Source organism: Eptatretus burgeri, chromosome 3 (genome assembly GCF_056783735.1).
Source record: "Eptatretus burgeri isolate ZD-2024b chromosome 3, Ebu_testis_v1, whole genome shotgun sequence".
Taxonomy (NCBI): Eukaryota; Metazoa; Chordata; class Myxini; order Myxiniformes; family Myxinidae; genus Eptatretus; species Eptatretus burgeri.
The window spans coordinates 16485026-16508078 of NC_140963.1; the positions used below are offsets into that span (position 1 = coordinate 16485026).

The 23053-nt window shown below is 43.1% G+C and overlaps 1 protein-coding gene across 3 annotated transcripts in view; it reads left to right on the forward strand.

Moving 5' to 3' along the window:
• The window catches only part of LOC147029449 (zinc finger protein 385D-like), a 241813-nt gene extending 219273 nt beyond the window's left edge, over window positions 1-22540 (forward strand). For all 3 annotated transcript variants that reach the window (XM_085872501.1, XM_085872503.1, XM_085872502.1), the window contains 2 exons: window positions 14015-14134; window positions 22014-22540. In XM_085872501.1, coding sequence (XP_085728627.1) covers window positions 14015-14134; window positions 22014-22232 — 339 coding nt within the window. In that variant the 3' untranslated portion in view covers window positions 22233-22540. The remainder of the gene's footprint in view (window positions 1-14014; window positions 14135-22013) is intronic.
• The last annotated feature ends 513 nt before the right edge of the window (window positions 22541-23053 follow it).

Genomic DNA, 23053 nt, shown 5'->3' on the forward strand with positions numbered 1-23053 from the left:
CTTGTTCATGTCCAGGACCTTGCACTCCATGGAAGTATGGAACATGATGAAAATTAAAATGTGAATATCTGAGATACCCCAATTAGTTACCTCCCTCCAATCTGAAAACCCATCACTCACTGCAACTCTGCATCACCAATCGCTAAGACGGTTCCATTTCAACTTTGCTACCAGCCCACCTACTTCACATGTTTTAAGTCTTCTGAACAACTTCTGATGTGGAACCTTGTGAAATGATATTTGCAAAGCACAGCTCTACATGTATATCAAACATACCATGCCATCACTCTCAACGCATTCTAAAATAGTTCTCACAACTTGGTCAAAAAAAAGATCTCCCTTCAGTAAACTCATGCTGACTACCTCTAATATATTGGTGTATATATTGTTGTGGTTATGCAAAAGACCTTGGGTGAGTCACACTCAACACATAAGGCATCCTTCGTTAGATATTTCATTGGTAATTGTGTTTAGTCAGGTTACTTTTCCCCTCGTAACAGAGAGGGAAAATGTGTTTTGTGTGTGTGTGTGTGTGTGTGTGTGTGTGTGTGTGTGTGTGTGTGTGTGTGTGTGTGTGTGTGTGTGTGTGTGTGTGTGTGTGTGTGTGTGTGTGTGTGTGTGTTTAGCAGGTTCTATCCTCAAAATCCCCCTCTTTATCAATCCATCCAAATCCCTCTCACCCTCTCCCTCTCAAACATCTCCTTTCCTGCACCTCCCCACAACGCAAACCATGTACACAATGCAACATGTCTTACAGTGCACACATTATGTTGCAAAACACCTTTAAAGCCATTTTATTTACAAGACAATCCCAGCACTGGGTGCGTAACCCACAACGTGCCACTGCAGCGCCACCGGGACCGATCCTCCGAAAAGCTATGGGGTAAGCCGCATGTGAGCGCCATGTGCATGATTGATCCTCTGAAAAACGATGAGGTGCGACAACCAATTAGAAAAAGCGACATGCAGGGATCAAAGAGTGATGTGTGTGTGTGTGTGTGTGTATGTATGTATGTATATATATATATATATATATATATATATATATATATATATATATATATATATATATATATATATATATATATATGTATATATTGTTGCGGATTCGCGCCCGCCGGCGTGCGAGCGGCCACATAACTCGAATCGCGGCACGTCGCCCACCGGACGGACAATCCCATCGTGACCCTCTCGGACTAACGCCGGGAACTAGTCACGGGTGGGCCTTTCGGCCTCACCACGATCGTGCCAATCGGCCCCCCGCATGGGATAGGGTTGTTCGCCAAATTCGACCTACCTAAGTACCCACACGGAGGGTAGACCGGGCGATCGCACCTCGCCGCAGGTCGACTTCGGACACGGGCCACTTTAAGCGACCCGTTCCGTACTATCGGGATAACCGAGCGGTGTTATCGTCAACCTCGACGGTTCCGATTAATTATTGGGCGTATTTAGCCCACGACCAACCCTTTACGTGAAGTAAGATGGTGATTCAATTAGAGAAAAGACAAAGCGAAACGGGAGAAACAGTTCAACATAAAGCACATTTATTCCGTGGCAAACGGAAAGCACACATATACAATTACCACAATTATGCACCAAAAGCAAATGTAACAAAAGAAGAAACAACAATTACGCACCAAAAGCAATTGCAACAAAAGAAACACAATGCAGATCTACTACCGACTACGCGAGCACACGGCAACACTTACACAGTTTTAATTCACAGACGGCGCCGACAACACATACACTCCAAAGCAAAAGAAAAAGGGGCCACCCTCAACGATAAGGGGGCAAACGGGCCTGGGGCCGAGACCGCGTCGAGCCTACCCGTCTGGTGATGAGCCGCAAAATGGCGGCGGCGCCCCGACTCCGCGGGCCTCGCTGGCACTGCCTGGAATGGGGTGGGAACGGGGCCCCCTTCTCACACTATCTCAGCGCGGGGGGGAAACAGGGGGGGTTGTTGATGCTCGGGGGAAGGAGGATATCTGGCTGGCTTGGGTCCCGCGACGAGTGACGCCACTGCGACCTCGACCGCGTTACCGGCCTCCCCTCTCCGCAGCTCCCTGACTCTGACACGAGCGCAGACCTCCACAAAGCTCCTTGGCTTCTCCAGACTCTCCAGACCCCGACAGACACTCTCTCGACTGATTTCGCCGCCGCCACAACTCTCCAACTCTTCCCTCTTCTCAACTCTTCAACTCTTCCCAACTGCTAAACTCTTCAACTCTTCAACTCTTCCCAACTGCTCAACTCTTCAACTCTTCCCAACTGCACTGATTCGCTCCGCGCTCGGCGCTTTATAGTGCGACAGGAGAAATCATATGCAGATTTTTGGATCAGGAACGGCTCGGGGGCGGAGCCACGCTCCCCATTGGATGGAGGAAAAGTGGGCGTGAATCATTCTTGATCCGCGAATCTGCATATAGCGATTATACTCCGACGCGCATGGAGGCGGGGCCAAATCGCCCCACGCTCACTGATAGGATGGAACAGAAGTGGGCGTGAATCATTCTTGATCCGATTTCTTGGAAAGGCCGCTTTTTGCACCCGCTGCTCGGTGCGCGCCCTGTACGAGTCCAGGATCGGTGCCCACAAGCGGCGCGGGAATGGCGGTGATGCGATGGTTGCGAGAGCGAGGTGTGACGGTAAAGGTCGTGGCTGTTGGCGTTGTTGTTGTTGTGAAGCGGCGTTGCGGTTGGTGGTTGTTGTGTGATAGCGGTTGTGGAGAAGGTGGATGTTGTGAAGGCGGTTCTGGAGAAGGTGGCTGTGGTTGTCGAGATGCGGTTGGTGGTGGTTGTGGTGGTAGTAATGGCGGTTGGTCCAAAATAAAGATAGTAAAAGAAAAACGGCTATCTAAAAGGGTCGCAGCCCGAATGAATGACATTTATTCCCTCTAAACAACGGGTTTGGGCGAACTACACATATACTTACAGAGATATCTCACCTAAGGGACCTGAATGGTGGTTTGCGAATTTCCTCAACCACAACAATATATATATATATATATATATATATATATATATATATATATATATATATATATATATATATATATATATATATATATATATATATATATATATCAAATTAGATTTGTAAGGGCTGATATTCCGTGTTGTTCAAGGTGTTTTCAGTGTAAATTGGAGATGTTGCCAGGGCAGGTAACCTGTGAATTTTATCTCATCAGGAATTGAAATTCCAGATAAGGTTTGTCATTGTGCACCGAACGTCTGTCTGTCTGTCTGTCTGTCTGTCCATCCATCCGTCTCCTATTTCAACTTCTGCGGCCAAACTGCTGGGCCGATCTGGCTGAAATTTAGTAAAAACGTTCCGCTCCTGACTGGTAACAGGGCTTGCAAGCCTCGTTCCAATCACATGACTTTAAGTAGGTCAAAATGTAAGTAGGTCATGACTTTAAGTAGTAAATTTCTTCAAAAATCTTCTTCTCCAGACCCAATATTCAGAATGCTATCAAATTCGGGTTGCAACATTAGGCCTGTGTAGGGATGCTGAATTGTGGAGGTCATGCCGATCACTTGACTCGAGGTGTGTCAAAATGGCCGACAATCAATTTTTGGGAAAAATCACATAAATTCGTTCAAAAAGCTTCTTCTCCACAACCATCATTCAGAATGCAAGCAAATTTGGGTTTCAACATTATGGCAGGGTCATTGATGGTAATTTGCGGAGGATACGCCGATCACATGACCAGAAGTGTGTCAAAATGGCAGTTGTGCAAATTCCTTCCAAAATCTTCTTCTCCAAATCCACCAGTCAGAATGCTATACCAAATTTGAATTACAACATTAGGCCAGGGTAGGGATGTTAAATTGCGGATGTCATGTCAATAACGTGACCGAAAGTGTCAAAATGGCCGGTTTAGTTAATTTTTGGGAAAATCGTGTAAATTCCTTCAAAAATCTTCCTCTGCAAACCCACCAGTCAGAATGCTATCAAATTTGTATAACAACATTAGGCCAGGGCTCAGATAAGATACGGATCCAGTGGTCCTTTTTTGATGTTTTTTGAAGATTTCTGTTTTTGTGCGATAGTGAATGGCACGATGATGTTGTCAAGTTGGAAGATGAGTTTGAGTGGTTTCATAGTTCTTTCCATTTTTATGTTTTTTTTTGGTTCCTATGTAAACCTACGTTTGCGTAATGATCGATGAGGATGTTAGTTTGTTGTTTCTCTGATTCTTTGTTGTCCGAGGTCATCATGACTACGTGTGAGGGTGTTATGTCACTGTTGGGGTTAGTGATCCGTTTATAATTTTGCACAGATGTTTACTATTGCTTGAGTGGTCTGGTGTGTGTCGAAAGGAGTGCCAGTTTTGTGGGGGTTTTTTTTTATCATGACTATTGTGTTTTTACCCCCGCCCCTTATGGTTCACTTCTGTCTGTCTGTCTACAAACGTCATTTTTTGATTGAAGAACAACTTGATTTCAATTTAATGTTCCATATTGAACGCGAATAGGAAGGAGCATGAGTCGGAAAACAAACCTGTAGTTTAGCAGTACTTTGGCAATGAATTTGTCCTGATCGCACATGCACACATAGGAGTGAGATAACATTTTCACTCCGTCTGCCTGTCTGGCAGTGAAACAAATTTGAAAATCATTCCAAACAGGAAACACTGTTTTAAAGGACCTCATATAGGATGCAAACAGTAATGAATCACTAATGTAACGTGTTAAACAATGTATGCCTGGTGTTGGCTTAATGGTTGGGGTGGTGGGCTTTGGATCCTTGCGTCCTGAGTTCAAATTCCGTTCAGCTGTTGAATTAATACCAGGTGGGGTTAACTCGGCCTGTCATCCTTCCGTGGTTGGCAAAATGAGTGTCAGCATGTTGGTATACTGTATCGGAGTGGCAACTCATTTAGGATTGAGCCCAATAGCCAAGGAGAATGCTTAGGCAGCACCAACGCTCTGCACAGAGTATGGTCCCAATCTCCTCCTCCTAAATAATGTGGTGTAAAAGAGGCTGCATCAATGGTGGTCAACTTCTTGAATTTTGTTCTATGAGTTTTAAAATCTCTATTTTATTTCAACTGAATTATATACTTGAACACCGTAGAACAGAAATCGCCTTTTTGGCACTTTCAAAACCCTTCCGTTCAGCAGTACTTGGACAAAATATTACGGCATTTTACGTCATCACGGCCAATCAAATTTGTCGTCCAGAGACCCCGCCCCTGTCCTTGTTTCTCAAGACAGCACGGGGTAAGGTGTTTTATGAACTCTGTAGTTGGTGGTGATGTTAGTGTTGAGTTGTTGGAATTATTATTCATTGTCATGCTTAAAGTTGTTCCATATTGCTTTTTTTGTAATTGGTGAACATTTTATGTTTGTTTGCATTAAGGTCTATATCTGATCTGTGTTTATGGTAATAGTGATAGTTTATGTGATCTGAAGGACGTTGTACTATTCTCCACGTGCTTGTGGTGGAATGTGATGGAGAGCAGAATGTTATGTCCAGTGATGAGTTGTTCTCACCAGCTGTGTGCGTGCGTGCGTGCGTGCTGGTATCGTTACGTATGGATAACGAATGGCATTTGGTGATTGGTATACCAGGTCGTGTCTTTGGCCTTGAAGGCCTCTCCGATTATGTTGTTTGTGAGGCAGTAGAGGTTCTGTAGTTGGGGTGAGTATTTGGTTGGTACAGTGGGGGATGTGTCTGGTGGTATGTAAATGTTTATGACGTCCGTGTGTTCTTTGTTGCCCATTTTCATTTTGAAAGCTTGAAGTCGAGTGTGTTATCTGGTGGTAGAAGTACTCGTGTGTCTTGCATGATATATGTACGTGTATTCAGTTGACTTTTGTATGTACAGTATGTATGTGATGAGACCTCCACCTCTAATGTCCACTCTGTGCGTATGGGTGTACAGATGGGGATCGTTGGTGTTTTGTTGTTCTGGTGTAATTTGGTTTGTTGTTTGTGAGAGAAGTGTTTAAGTTGCATGGCCTTGCTGATGAGGCTGCTCTGTGTTGTATGGGAGGATATTGAGGTTATGTGTGTGTTTTAGGGGTTGAAATCATGAGGGGTGGTGGTCATATGTTTGGCACTTATATCGGTGTCATTGTTTTGGTCTGAGTTTGAATTCAGCAGAAAGGTGCAGCCGCAGGTCCATGCATGTGTGTAATCTGATTGTCCTGAGAGCGGTGCAGGTCAGATGGAACCATTCACCGCACCTTGTGCAGCAGAAAGAATCCCTTTCTGCCCCTGGAGATATAGTGATGTGAGTTTTACATGTTGGGAAAATGTATGTTGTGGTGGGTCCCGGGCTAACTTCTATGTCTCCAGCTAGTATGAGGAGAAAGGGGAGGACTGCCGGAGGAAGGCCACTCCCCAAGGAGGAAAGAAAAATCAGAGCTGTTGTCGATATGTGATGTGTTTGTGAGTGTGATTTGCGGTGATTTGAGTGGTTATGTGTGAGTGATTCGTGTTGAAGATGAGGGGGAATGTGCCGGTCCACAGGGACCATTCGGCGCTCTGACCATGGGCATGCTGCCCTGATGAATCCGGGTAACAGGAAAGAGTGGGGAAAATTTGGCCTTTGTCTTGCATTGTTGGATACAACCACCACAGAGAGGCATTCCAAATAGTGCACATAGGGGGTTGTTAGCTCAGGTGAGGGCTTGTGGAACGACTGGTGGAGTAGCTAACTGGATTGGCAAAGTGGCTTGGTGCTACGAAGGAGAGAGAGGCTGTGAGTGGGAGTGGGAGGATGTCAGGCTGGGCGATTTTGTAAGTAAATGGGCACCTTAGGGATCAGTATTAGGCCAGTTATTATTTTTAACATCAATGATTTGGGCAATGGGGTTAAGAATACGTTTTCGAAATTTGCAGGTGACACGAAGCGTGAAGGTAAGGGAGATAGCAGAGAGGAGGTTGTTTATATCCAGCAAATTGGAGATACGTTGATAAATTTGGGAACAAGATTTGCAAATGCATTTTCACATGAGGAAATTTAAGGTGCTGGGGATGGGTAACAACACCGAAAATAGGGACGACATAAAACAAGGTGAAGACTTGGAGCATGTGACACAAGGAAAGGATGCAGGGGGGAGAGGGAGAGGGGTAAACGGACAGGGCAATGTCAGGCAGCTATAGGTAAAGCGAACATGGTTTTAGGTTGTATTCACATGGCGATAAATTGTAAATCAGAAGAGGTCGTCTTAACACTGCACAATAATTTTGTGAGGCCTCATCAAGAATATTGTGTACAGTTTTTGTCATCACATCATCATCGTTATCATATGGAGAATTCAGCTTATTGGAGTGACTCGATAAGGTGTGTGTGTGTGTGTGTGTGTGTGTGTGTGTGTGTGTGTGTGTGTGTCTTCTGCCAGGCTTCCTTCTTGGGATTGGTCTTTATTTTGACTGCATGGGGTGGCACAGGAGGCAGAACTTTATACATGAGAAAGGCAGTAATTTTGAAGGGTTTTGATGGGGATATTTAAGATAATTAATGGTACAGATAAAATAAATATTCGAAAAGCTTTTCATCAGATGGACAAGTCCACAACCCAGAGTAAAGAAAGGAGAGTTAGGATGATGTTGAGGCAGGGGTGTTCACTCAGAGTAGTTATTGCATGGAATAGTCTCCCTGGAAAGGTAGTGGCAGCAAAAACAGCAGCTAAGTTTAAACTAGAATCGGCCATCCTCTTCACCACCCCCTTCTCCCCACCCACCGTCCCCCCCAAAAAACCTTTGGTAATGTTCCTGTACTATCTCTATGCTTCTCCTCCCCAATGCTCCTCCCCCATTCCCCAGTGAATTATGCAGATAAAATGATAGATTTAACTGATGTGGTTTGATACAGCACTGTAATGATGGGCCAAATGGCCTCCTCCTGTGTTCAAGTTATTTGTACATCTGAGTAAGGAAGAGACTGCGGAGAAAGAAATACTGGATGCACATTTGACAATGTCCCACCAAGGCTTTGATTATGTGAATATGTAAATTAATGTCTTTCCTTCTCCAAGTACCTTAGAGTCACCCTTGTTCACAGCCTCACATTCTGCGAACACCTAAACCGGGTCACAGAAAAGAACTAGATGGTATTCATAGAATACATGCCCCACGCAGTCTTGCGAAGGACTTGGTGCGAGCCAACTCGTTTGTCAACGAACCAACTCGTATCCACCAAGTTTTGTCATAACTCGTCCACAACTTTTTGAGATATCACGATGTATATAGATTTTTTTTACCCGATCTCGTAATCTTAGAAATTAGGCTGATGTTGACATTTTGACCTCAAAGATAACTGGTGGTTGAATTCAGTGACCTGATATGCAAATCCTGTTCTAATTTCAAGTCAATCCGATGAAAACTGAGGATTTTAGAAATCCATTTCAGCCTTTGTTAATTTTTTTGCCGATGATGACCTCAAAAATAGTTGGTTTAATTCAGTGGCTTGATATGCAAATCCTCTTCAAATTTCTAGTTAATTGGTTGAAAATTGAGGATTTTATAAGAATGGCCTATGTTGACCTTTAGACTATGTTGACCTGAAAAGAGCGATTGCTATATCACATGGTGAAATTTTAATTTCCTCCACTGAACAATTTTCGATGCACGCTCTTAACAAAATGCAGACACGTACGACGTACGCTTCCGATCGCTTAACCCCACTTTTGCTTCGTAAGTGCAGGGTAAAAAGACCAGGGTAAACATCATTCAGAAACTAGCGAGAACGAGCTGGGGATCAAGTGCATGCACTGCGAGCCTTGCTGTTGTGTGCTCTGCAGTGGAATACTGTTCTCCTGTTTGGGCAAAGAACAGCCACATAAAACACTTGGACACTGTCCTAAAAACACTGATGCAGATAATTTGTGGTACACTGAAAACAACACCAATGCATTGGCTCCCAGTCCTGTCTGACATTCCACCCACCTGATGTGCACCAGAAGACAATAATGCTGAGAAAGTTTGACTGCATCAAATCATTCGCAGAGCTTCCATTCAACGAAGACCTGCAGAATCTACCAAATATGCAATTCAATTCACGCAAGCCTTTCTCGAGCTCTGCAATTGTTTTGAGTGATGCGTGCGTGGATTAACACAAATGACAAGTGGCAAGATCTCTGGACAGACGACAACATGGCAAACTAGAAGAGCACTCGGTAGAGCACATACCTCCGCCACGCAATGCCTGATCCACGAGAACATATTGGGCCCAATACATTTTTGAGATATCATGCTGTACAGTATGATATCTTTTTTGGCCTTATGTCTCAATGGTGAAGAATTACTTGAAAATTCGAGTAGTCAGATCCAGATCCGGATCTTCACAAAAATCTAATCAGTTCATCCTTGTCAGACATCCAACCTGTCCATCAAATTTTATCCGGATCTGTTCACAACTTTTTGAGACATCCTGAACACAAACAAACAAACAGACAGAAAGGGGTGAAAACAACCTCCTTCACCTTCGGTGGCGGAGGTAACAAAACTGGTGAGTGATCCGACATACAGTAAGAGCCTCCAGGATTTGACCTCCCCCAGAAACAGTGGTCTGTGCTCAACAGGATCCGCATTCTCCATGCAAGGGCATCACATCACCTCCACAATGGAATTTCAAAGACAGCCCAGCATGTGACTGTTGTCACCCAGATCAGACTATTCATCACATTGTGAATGAATGTCACCAACACAAAGTGTATGAAGGATTTAGGGCAATCCATACAACAAGAGACAGTGCTGTAACTTGGCTGTCCAACTTAGACTTACATTAGGCTGTAATTTGTTATATGCAAGAAAGAAAAGAAAGAATTAATGTCTTTTACACCCTGTTGATGTTAAGACATGGGTTAAGTATTTTGGGCCAAATTTTGAATTTTCATAAAGCTCCCACCCACCACCTCACCTCTTTCTTTATTACTACTTATCCCCTTTGTGTGTGATCTTCTACTCTCACAGTTTCCCTTTGACTCTTTTCCAGCCTTTAAACCTGCTGCCTGCTGTTTTTTTAGTTTCTCAATGGACCTTGATTTCTGAAAAATAAGTAAATAAATAGAATAAAGAGGAGGTGTTTATCATTTTGATGTAACATAAAAATCATATTATTTCCAAGTGTTCTCTTTACTTGCATATCAGTTGCACATAGCACTTTTTACCGAACACATGAACAAGCGGCTTTAGTCCAAACTACTGCTCAAGCAAGGATATTTCCAAATAATGTTTTTAAGGGAATGAAAAGTATTTGCCGCCGCCTCTCGAGCCAGATAACATTTGCACGTGAGTAAAAACCCAAGTGCCCGAAAGCAGGCTCTGTCTTTGATCAAAAGCCAATTGGAAACTGAATGAAATGTGGTTCAGGCAGGTCAAACACCAGGCTGAGATTATTTGAAGTGCGATGAAGAATGGTCCACTTTAAGGCCTGAATTGATTGACCATTTAACCTTTAAAAAGGCAAGCACATGGATTGTTACAAAAACTCTCTGCTCGGCTTGTGGCAGAACAGATTTGGATGTAGATGTGCAGGGTTGTAAGTGCGTCATGGTGTGGGAGCAAATTGGTTGCTTGGTATAATTCCCAAAAAGGTGAATGGAGGAGGGAACGGCCTGCTTTTGATCAGTGTTTTCAAGAATCAAGTGGCATGGTGCAGATGCAGGTCACATACAGTCTGTACATTCTTTAAAGTGCTGAAAGGCTAATGGAAGATGAAAAGTAAGCTGAAAATGAATTGATGAAAGACAGATGTTATTGCAAGAAAATCCCAGCTGCAGAAGCAATATCAAAATATATCAAGCTCTTTCGAACCACTCGCTCACTGACTCACTGATATAAATGTTTAGTACTTTCCAAGTAGGGTACAAAGCTCAAATTTCAGACACTGATGCAACTCAAAGCGAATATCCCAAGAAAAATCACAAAACCGTCATAAAATTTATGTAAATTTAAATAATCGCAAATAAAAGTCAGCCGGTGCAGCCCACGGTCAGCTCACTATGGGGCACGTGACCCAAGACAATGGAGCTTGCACTCAAACGAGTTGCTTGGCAACACTGACGTGCACCTCTTCTGCCATTTATTTTGTAACTTTTTCCGTATTTACATTAAATATTACTCTAACTGTAAACTTAAAAAAAAAGAGCTCTGACATCGCGGATGTGTTCCTGAAAAGTGCAACTAATGTTGAAACGACCAGAATCAAAGCAGTTTCTCTCATCAGTATGGATGGAATCGGAAGGGGGGGGGGCGATGCTTTCATAATGTCACAAATTCAGGTTTTGTAATAAAAAACAGTTACAAGACATATTTAAATAAAAACTATATACAGGGTGTCCATAAAGTCTCTTTATAATTTATAATTTGTACCGTCTTGATGTGCTTCGTGCAAATAATGGTGCCCATATAGAAGTGTATTAAATGAGGCAAAAAAACTTCAATATCTACTCCTCATTTTGTAATAATTTCCACAGGTTTATCTATTCATTTGCTTTTGTAATAAATTTTTTAAATTGTAAAGACACTTTATGGACACCCTGTATACTTCTTCCAGAAGCGGTCAAAGTTGATGGTACATCGTGGTCTTCCTCCTTCAATGAATGAGGGCATATTTATTGATCGGAGTCAAACTTAAAACCAGACAACATCAAGGGCATATTCCCCCAGAATCCTGTCGACAAATAACATCTAATTTCACTTCTAATGTAATGCTTATGCAATGCCTCTTAGACAATCTACAGAACAGTACATTTATTTATGTGTGAAGCAAAGAACAGTTGGTTCTTTCAGCGATTTTATGATCTCCAGATTTGGTGTTTAGTGATATATTATGGCGACTTTATCACAGTCTTCTAAGTTCTGATAATGCTTGAGAATAAAGGGTATGGCTTTAAAAATGATGTAAGTTTGAGAAGAGACGACGAATATCGAGAAGTGGTCCTAATAACCTGATGGCATATTTGCGAAATAACATGAGAAGAGGTGACGTAAACCGGCGTATTACTGTACCAGAAAAAATATCAATGAGAAAACTGTCCCTAAATGTCTGTCAGTGAAAATGTCCAGCAACAAAAGTCGGTCGGTGCAGCTTCGCTCCGTCTCACAGAGAGTTATATGTGATTATACGTGATATATCATACATATTATATACACACTGAATATACACATGTTATACGTGACATATCGTACATATTACTTCCACAAATATTATTTGTGATTGTACAAAATATATATATATATATATATATATATATATATATATATATATATATATATATATATATATATATATATATATGTATACACGATTGCACATGCATACATGAAGGTAGCTACTTTGAGACCTGGGAGGGCTCCGTTCCACCTTCTGAAACACGTATATGGAGACAACAATAAACATGCACACGCACACACAAACACCCACACATACACACACACCCACTATGCCATTGTTGAATATTCCCTTTATCACTCTGTTCAGCATATAATTTGCCGTAAGTCACCACCCATCTACTTCAAAGTCATGTAGCATCACTAAATGACACAAAAACTAGAATGGGCACTCATAGAGCACATACCTTCGCCGCCACTACTTTTTTGTTCTTGGTATGAGTGTGGGGAACTGGTTTCATATGAATGGTCTTATGACACAAACCACATATCTATAATGTCATGACCCCTCCCCCCGACTTTTGGGGGCTACGGACTAAACAACAATCAACTCACGTCGTTTTGGCGAGTCTTCACTCGCAGGCTCAGTGAATACAACATCTCAACAAGAGAAGGTAATCTCGTTTGATGCTGGTTTCATGCAAATCGAAAAAGAATTGACTGAGTTATGCCGAAAACCGCATATTTTTCAAGGGCGTGACCCCCCCCCTGACATTTTACCCCAACTGGTGACATGTGTTATGACGTCATTGTGTCACAAGATTGGGCATTAAATTCTGAACATTTTGGTGCTGGGTTCATGTAAAGCGGACAAGAATTGACCGCGTGATGACAAAAACCGCATATTTTTCAAGGTCGTGACCCCCCTGACCTTTGACCCCTAACCGGTAACAAGAGTATGGGCGTCATTGTGTCATATTGCATATTATAAGATGAGGCGTTGAATTCTGAACATTTTGGCGTTAGTTGCATGCCAATTGAATAAAAATTGACCGTGTTATCGTAAAAAGACGATTTTGACCTTTTCGTGACCTTGACCTTGACCTTTGACCCGAACGATCCCAAAATCTAATCGAATGCTTCCTGGCTAATAACCAATCATCCCACCAAATTTCATGCAATTCAGTTTAATACTTTTTGAGTTATACGAATCACAAGATTACAAATAAATAAATAAATAAATACACGCCGACCAAAACATAACCTTTTGCAGAATGCGAAGATAACTAGAACGGCACTCGGTAGAGTACATACCTCTGCAAGGCTGAACATTTTACGTTTTATATCCCACTGATAGGCTGGATCCGGATCTGAAACTCCAAAATCTAATCGGCTTATTCTTGTCACCTACTCAACTCATCCACCAAGTTTTGTCATAACCCATCCACAACTTTTGAGATCTTGTTTTTGGCCCGATCTCTCAGTTGTGAAGAATCACTTTAAAAATTATAGGATCCGGATCTTCATCGGAATCTTACTTTTTGAGATACCCTGCTCACAAACAAACAGACAGACAAACTAGTTTCCACAGCTTCAAGCTGAGCAAGGTGTGAGGTCGGGGAGCCAACTCAGAGGAGAGAGCGGTATTCCATCAAGCTGCAGATTAAAGCCTTGTAGGTGGATAGGAGTGTGCATGCATTTCAGAGGGGAGCAGGTTACTTGTAAGCTGGCTTATTGTATAACTTTAATTAAAAAAATTAAGGATTGCGTTTCATAAAGCAGCCAAAATATGAAAATGTAAGTTTTCAATAATATGGAACAAAGCTTAAAAAACTACTTTGCCGGTACTAGATAACATAAATGGATGTGTCGGTGTTTGCCCTAAACTCATGCTTACTGTTTACCCTTACCCTTTGCTGAGACTTTTGGAATGCCCTTACAGCACATCATAAGCCGCAGACACAAGGATCACATTGCAGGTCGCACTCCCAAGGCGAAGTTCATCCGATGCAGGAGGAGAAATACCTGGCATCAGTCCTCACCTCCTGTAAGGGCACAGCAGGTAATAAGCTACATCTATCATCTCCATGGTTTGTTTTTCTCCCACACCATTCCGTACACAACCCATGAAAGAGGTGTTCAAGTTACCTGACTGGATGATATCATGCCTTCGTTTTACTTGGTCGACTTATTATTATTATTATTATCACCAATTGAAAAGCACCACAGCAATGTTCATTTCTTGAGAACATTTTGGGTGACTTTGTTCAATTTGCAAGTTGCAGAAGTGCTCTTGGCAGTGTCCATTGATACCACGAAATGGTAAACGATAAACTTTATAAACTGGATTTTTGACAAGATTATTCCACATTATCAGAAAGCTATTCAAAAATGAAATGAAGGTTCGTTGACTTGGTTGCAACTTAACCGACTACCATATACATAAGCATAAAACTCTGTAATTGAGCTTAGCAGCAGTTCTGGCTGCTTAACAAGTGTTCATTTGCTAAACAAAAACAAACAAAGTGTCTCTGGATGTCTTCGTGTGGTGTTTCGTATGACTGGGCATATCTTAAGCACCATTTCAGCCACGTGATTACTTAAAAACCATAGATGATACACAGCACTTACCTCAATCTTCTCAGAAACACTCGTCTCTCGAACTGACGCAGGCAAACGGAACAAACCCAGCTTGTGTTCCCTGTTAGTGGGCCAACAATCCAATGCTTGGCGAATCAGTGGTTTATTAAAATTTTCAGATTTCACTCCAGACTTCGACACCTATTTTCGTTTCTCAAATCCGAAATAATATTTTGATCATATACAGCACTTGAATTAGTCCGTGAGAGTAGATCATATTTCCAAGGCAAGGTATGTTTGAAGAGGCCAAATCAAAATGGCGGCTAAGACCCCCTATGAGGTGAAATGGGCTGACAAACGAGAGCCTTTCAAGATGGTAATCCATTGATTGTCTTCAAAAGAGGTGTTGAAATTGATCCAAATTCCAAGTTTTCATTCATGCACTCCCTCGGGGTTCTGTTGGTATGCATGCAAAGATTGGGGTCATTAGGTTTTATGGTTTTGGAGTTATGCAGGAGACACACACACACACACACACACACACACACACACACACTGACAATTATTATTATAGAAGACAAGCAAACACCACCATTGCTTCACTGAGAGGAATACTTAGAGAGTGTGGAGGGAAAGGGACAGAGAGAGAGAGAGTGGAGGAAGATGTGGTGTATGGGCGTGGAGTGAAGAGAGGACACAACAGAAGAGAGAGGGGAAAGGAGGAGGGGAGAGAGGGAAGGGAGGGGGAGAGAGAGGAGAAGGGAGGGGGAGAGAGAGAAGAGTGGGGAGAGAGAGAGTGGACGGGAGCAGGATAGAGAGGGGAATGGGGAGAGAGAGAGAGTGAAGGAAGATGTGGAGTATGGGCGTGGAGTGAAGAGAGGACACGACAGAAGAGAGAGGGGAAAGGAGGCGGGGAGAGAGGGAAGGGAGGGAGAGAGAGGAGAAGGGAGGGGGAGAGAGAGAAGAGTGGGGGAGAGAGAGGGGAAGGGAGCAGGAGAGAGAGGGGAATGGGGAGAGAGAGAGAGAGAGAGAGAGAGAGAGAGAGAGAGAGAGAGAGAGAGAGAGAGAGAGAGAGAGAGAGAGAGAGAGAGAGAGAGAGAGAGAGAGAGAGAGAGAGAGAGAGAGAGAGAGAGAGAGAGAGAGAGAGAGAGAGAGAGAGAGAGAGAGAGAGAGAGAGAGAGAGAGAGAGAGAGAGAGAGAGAGAGAGAGAGAGAGAGAGAGAGAGAGAGAGAGAGAGAGAGAGAGAGAGAGAGAGAGAGAGAGAGAGAGAGAGAGAGAGAGAGAGAGAGAGAGAGAGAGAGAGAGAGAGAGAGAGAGAGAGAGAGAGAGAGAGAGAGAGAGAGAGAGAGAGAGAGAGAGAGAGAGAGAGAGAGAGAGAGAGAGAGAGAGAGAGAGAGAGAGAGAGAGAGAGAGAGAGAGAGAGAGAGAGAGTGAGTGCGTGTGCTCTCCCCACAGGACAGAGGGGGGACCAAGAGAGGAGAGAGGGGAAGCAAGGTGGGGGAGGATGAGGACGAGGAGGGGGACAGGGGAATGAGGAGGGGAGGGAGAGAGGGGGCAGTAAGAAAGAGGAGGAGGAGGGAGGGAGAAAGGGTAGAAAGAGGAGGGAGGGATTGGGAGGGGGAGCAAAAGAAGAGGGGAGGGGGAGGCATGAGCGAGGAGGGGTAGGGAGATATAGGGGGAGAGAGGAGGGGAGGGTGGAAAGATAGGAGGGAGGGGAGATTTGGGAGGGGAGTGGGAGAGAGAGGAGAGGGGAGGGGGAAGTGAGGATTGTGAGGGAGCGAGGAAGGTGAGGAAAGGGGAAGAGCTAGAAAGAGGGGAGAGCAACGCCTCACCACACGTTGCTGTACTCTTTGGAAGGAAGGTGGTGGGAGTGAGGAGGATGGGGGATCGAGAGAAGGGAGTGGAAGGGGTGAAGCGTGGGAGGGGAATTGGGTGTTCTGGACTTGCTAATGGTATGACGACTTCAGGGGGAAAAGGGGGGTGGGGGGGGGGTTCTCAACTTGCACTTGGTAGTGAGACTTGAGGGGAAGAGAGGGGGAGGGGGAGGGTTACATAGACTGTAAACTCTTTAGGATGGAATTAACAGAGAAAATCTTAAAACTTTCTCTGCCAGCTTGTCAAGATAGAAGCAACAATGGATGGTTGAAAGTAAAGGAGAATCCTTGATGAAAATCTGCTCGAGTCAGACATGAATCTGAAACTTGGTCAGAGATTCACATTTCAGCAGGACAATGATCTGATGCACAAAGTTAAATCCACAATGGAGAGGCTGAATAAGAATAAAACAAATGTTCTTGAGTTGCCCAGTCAATGTCCTGACTTGAACCCAATTGAACATCAATGGTGAGACTTGAAGATTTCAGTCCATCGACGATCCCCATCAAACTTGGCAGAACTAAAGGAATTTTCACGTGGAGAACGGGCAAAGATTTCACCATCTCACTGTGCAAAGCTGGTAGAGACCTACCCAAAAAGTCTCATAGCAGCCATTTTTTGCAGGTATTCCTGACATGTAACCTCCTTCAACTCTAGCAGTGTTTAGTTTGATCTCTTCAGTTTTTTTTAATAAAAATGATCATTTGGAAAAATTCTGTCCACATAATCCGTAATTCATCTAAATGTGGCATTATTGGAAGGGGGTGATTACTTTTCAGGACACTATGTCCAGAGAGACTGCCCTGATCTTATGTCTGATATTGAGGGCCTCCATCCATTTTTGGGAGAGTAGAAGCAGCATGTCCAAGGTAGATTGACCAGATCTGAATCAGGATTGATGATCTGAGATGAGGTTGTTGGATAAAAAGTAGATTTTATGTCACCTGCAATGATGGATTCCGTGACCTTGCTGATGATTGGAAGTAAGCTAATTGGTATTTACAGTACCTTCAGAAAGTATTCACACCCCTCGACTTTTTTCACATTTTGTTGTGTTCCAGCCTGAATTTAAAACAGATCAAATTTAATGTTTTTTGTTACCGATAGACACAAAACACCCCATAATGACAAAGTGAAAACGTGTTTTTATAAATTTTTACAAATTAATTCAAAATATAAATCTGAAATGTCTTGCGTCAATAAGTATTCAACCTCTTTGCGATGACACTCCAAATTGAGCTCGGGTGCATCCGATTTCCTTGGATCATTCTTGAGATGTCTCCACAACTTGATTGGAGTCCACCTGTGGCAAATTCAATTGAATGCGCACGATTTAGAAAGAAAGACACCTTTCTATATGAGGTCCCACAGATGACGGTGCACGGTGGGGCAGAAACTCTACCATGAGGTCCAAGTAACTGTCCGTAGAACTCCGAGATAGAATTGTGAGGAGGCATAGATCTGGGGAAGGGTACAAAACCATTTCTAGAGTGTTGAAAGTTCCCAAAGGCACAGTGAGCTCCATCATTAGGAAATGGAAAGAATATGGAACGACCCAGACTCTTCCTAGAATAATTATTTTCGCAAGACATTTCAGCTTTTCATTCTTAATGGATTTGTAAATTTTTCTAAAAACATGTTTTCACCTTGTCATTATGGGGTATAAAAAAAAACTTTGATCCATTTTTTGTGTAGATCGATGACAAAAATGTAAATTTCATCAATTTTAACTAATTCAGGCTGGAACAATAAAATGTGACAAAAGTCAAGGGGTGTGTATACTCTTTGAAGGCACTGTAGTTGATGGGATCCATTTTTGCACCTCTTTATGTAATGCTGTGATGTTGGCTAATTTCCAAGCAGATGGAAGATGACCGAAGGGAAATGGCATGGTGAAAATGGCAGAGAGAGAGAGGAAGTGCAAGAGCAGCAGAGCAGGTTTTTAGGACATGTGTGATGATGCCCTCCAGTCCAGTTACAGAGTCAGAGTCGAGGGTTTCCACAAACTTCTCCACCTTTTCAGGTGCAAAAACCACAGGGTGCAGGATAGCAGTTGGGTATGATTGGGAAGGGTGGGTACGGCTGGAGAGTGGTTCGGGACACAAAATTTTGAATTTTCCCAAATTCCATTTTTTTTTTCAATTTCAAAATCCAAAAAAATTTCAAAATTCCCAAATTTGCTGCTTTCAGGCTTGTCCTCGAATGCAAGCTGAGACTTGACAAGTAGGATGAGATGAATAAAGGCTGAGATGTTATGACTGAGAAGGACTTCCGTTTCTGGTTGGCAGTAAGCGGAGGATGTGTGCTTTCAGTCCTCCACAGGCAAAGTTCTGTCAATTGGAAAAATTATGCCCCCAACTATTTCTGATCATCAGTTTGTTGCGCAATATCGTGTTCATAACTGCACCTCAACACCACTTAGATCAATTGCACACACCTTAGAAAAGGTTTTATGTCCCTGGTAGTCTTCAGGGAATCATGAAGATACCACTTTGGCAGTCAATCAGGTATATTGATCTAACCTGATGTCTGCCATCTCTTCCACCGACCGGTTCGCTATTCTTCATTTCTGGATATGGACTCTTTTGTTTCTTTCTCTCTACATGAGCAAGGCTCCTGGAAGAATAAGGTTAAACCAGCAGTGGGGTAGCGGGGCATATATAGGAGGGGAGAAAAACTGAATCCAGAAAATAAGAGGGTTGGGTTAAGTAGGGTTAATGGGGTAGTAAAGATCATGGGTCAGGGTGAGGATGATATGAAATGGCAGTGCACTTCCTGCTTGAAGCCCTGGAGGAAAGAGTAGGAATGAACGGCCTCTGGATGGCGGATCCGCAGACAGGAGAGGGGGAACGAAGGAGTTGTGGTGTGCAGTCAGCCTGGATATTGATAGTTTAAACAGGGGAAAAGAGGGTTGCTGGAATAATGTGTGCATCCAAAAGTTGCTGCGGAGGTTTGGAGGACTGAGAGAGCAGTTTTAAAGTTTAAAAGCAAAATTGGAGAAGAAGCGGTAAAAAGTAAAAAGACCACCAAGCTGTCTGGGATGTGAAAGCAGTAGAATCCAGAATCCAGAAGAATTTGATGAACATTCCAGAACATTCCGCAGAATCCAGAAGAGACAAATGTGAACCTGGAGTGCCAAAACATTGTGGACAGCAGAACTTCACTGAGTTACGGATTAAGACCTTGTCAACTGTGAGTAGCTCTGATTTTCGAGGGAAAGACTTAGGAACTACTCTCTCTCACCTTTATGACTTCATGCATTAATTCCCACAGTTATCTTGCCAAATATTTCAGGCCTGAAACGATTCATACAGTGAATACAAGGCAATTGCCAGAAAGTAACTTCCACTTTACTTCACTGATGAAAACCAGCAGTCTCTCCATAAAGTTTGCAACTATTGTGTTTCTGTTCTCAGACATGCTGGAATGCAAAATGAGGCCCAAATGAGGTCTTAGCTCGTAGGTCTCTCAGCATACACAAGCACTTAGTAGCATTTGGTCAACTATCTCTGGAATATAATCCTCGTTAGTTGCTTCACTCTGGGGTCACAAAGCTACTGCTCGTGCTGAAGCTGACCATCTTAACTCGCCCTTCACGGAAGAAGCTAAGTTCCCAAACCAAACCAAAAAGTTCTCAAATTTCCGAAGTTATCTTTCATCCAACCATCCCCTCATTGAGAACATCTATCACCAAGTGAACCTGCTTGCTTCATGATGTTTTGCCAAAGGTACCCCAAATCTTAAGAATAGTGCCAAAACTGACCCTCTTACTTCTAGACCATTCAGCTTTCCTCCCATCAAAAGCAAAGCTATGGAATCAATAATTGCAATGGAGTTCAAGACTCATCTCTTCTCTGACTCTCAGATATTTAACCGTCAATTTATCTTCTGCCGAGGTCAATGCTCCTTGGACAATCTCCAACAAGAGGTCAGGGCTATCTCACTGGACATTTCCCATACATTTTATTCTGTCTGGCACCCTAGTCTGATTTTCCAAACTTCCACCTAATGGCATCTATTGTTCCCTCCTATACGCTGGATTTCAGAATTCCTGTGTGCTTGTAAGTTGCAAGCAGTGGATGTCTTTGGATGGAGTTCTCTTCCATGCTGTGTCTCAAGCAAAATTGCAATGGAGTTCAAGGCCAGTGTGTCCTCAAGGTTGTGTTGGTGCACCAATCCTGTTCTTGATGTACCTCATTGGGCTGTCACTGGAAAATTCCATTGTCCCACATTGCAAATGACTCACTCTGTGCAGGGTAGTTCCTCACCCTTCCAGCAGGCAAGCAGAGGCAGCATCACTCCCTGCCAATCTCAAGAGAATAAGCAACTAGTGTTTTATATGAATGTCATTAAATGTAAGAAGGAGCCCTGTTCCCACGTTGTCACTCCAAGAAAGGCTGATAAACTCCCCAATTTATTTGTGGTCAGCTTCTGGGAGAGCTTTTCTCTGGAGCTTCTGGGTCTACAACATGTCTTGGACATCCACAAGCTGGCATCCAAAGCCAGCTGCCCCCTTCAATTCTCTGCAGGATAAATTATTTGCTTTCTCTGTCCTTAACCTATAACAGTGTACAAGGCCTTCAGCCAAAGTTTCTTGGAAGATGGCTCCCTCATGTGGACTGTGACTTCTGTTTCCAAGTTTAACCCCCTTGAGACTGTGGAATCGAAGGCCCTCCAAATCATTGTCATGTTGTGACAGGAGGTTGAGCCTCGTGATTTGTTTCCTGCTCACTGCAAGCCAGTTGGTGCCCTTGCAGTTTTTTCAACAATGTTATTCTCGTCTTGCTCCTCCCGTGCTCTTTTTGTCCAACCTCTGTCGCTGCAGGTCACACAATTCCAACCAGTTTTTATCTGTTGGCCATTTTCCCACTGTTATTCTGCTCTTTATGAGCCAATATAACTACAAAAAAAAAGGAAGAGTTGCGATCCACCAAGGGATAAACTATAAATACCTGCAGAAACAGAAGAGTGGTTTGAGGGGAAGAGCGAGCGAGGGAGGGTGGGTTAGGGCGGAAGAGAGGGAGAAAGTCAGGAGGGCTCAGAGACACACACATGCAAAACAAGCAATTGAGAAAATGTATGAAGACAGACCCAACCCAACAACAACTTAGAAATCACACGGTGAGACACAAATTCAGTTGTCATGGAAAACTTGAGATCGTGTGCTCGATTTCTGATTCTGTGGCTTCATTTCAGCAATCCATATCTGTCTGTGCTTAGAATCCACATGATATCCAACTTTATCTGCCTACCTGTCAGTTTTTGCAACAACAGGTACAGCTATTTTGAATGCTGTTACATCTATCCACTTCAACAAGTGGTGAATGATATATAAAGCTAAATTAGCCACATGATGGAATGATTGGAGGTGAAAAACCTTCATTATTAGAACCCAGTATCCCGTCCGCTTTCACCTCCTTCCCAATTAGCTATGTGGTTTATTGTCAGACGATGCTTTTTTACTGCTATGTCTGTTCTCTTTGCAGCACAAACATCCCTACCAAATGAACGCAGCATCAGCAACCCTGTCCAATGTATTCTCTTCATCTTTTGGACTTTTCCCAACAATGCAACCTCCTCAAACAGCCCGTCCTATGTTTTCCACTCCAGTACCACGATCCGCAGCATCCTTTTTGAGATTTCTCCATCCCGGTCATGGCCCGATGCGCTCTCGTTGCATCCCGGTGATATTTGCGCCATACTGAGTGCATGGGAACTTCTTACTACCGTGTTGTCTTCAAGAACATTCGTGATCTAATGACAGGACTTCGGGTATTCATCTGAGGCTGTTCCAAAATGGCCTGGTACAAATCACCAGCTTCAAAAGAACACTTCGTGTTGGGAAACGATTGTTGTTTCTAAGGAATCTACAAGTATATGTTTGGTTGTTAAATACTCGAGTGCATTCCTTATTTTGTATTAAGAAACCCTTCTAGTACTATTGGTTAACGTTTAAATGTTTTTTTGGGATCTTGCTTCGAGTATGCTCAAAATTACAACTTTATGAATCTAATGAATGTCATTGTCCATTATTTCATTTTATTACTCCGATGTAATCTGACTGAAGAAGAAGCCAACGATTAACATCAATATGTGTTCACTATAAATTAAAGGTCTGTTATCCATTAATTTACTAACAAGGTTTTCAAACTGACATAGTTAAATTCCTACAAATTAAGTTCGACATTTACGTCCCATTTTACAACTCACACATGGCATTTAATCTCCAGACAGGACGCGTATCATGGTGCATGCAAACAATGACTGAGTCTCTTCGAAATATACTTTCGGATCTTTCATTTCCTCAACTAACATGCAGGAGAAAACCGGTTGGTGTTTGCTTTTTTTTTTTTACATAGTCGAGGCTCGTGGAAGAGCTCGGACACTGAAGAGATCAGGACGTAACAAGAGAGTAAAGAGAGGGGGGCACACCAACACCGGAATTGAAGGGGGAGAAATGGACAAACAATGGGCGTAGGGAGGAATCTGGGGCAGGAAAGGACAAAATTGATACAAGAGGGAAAAC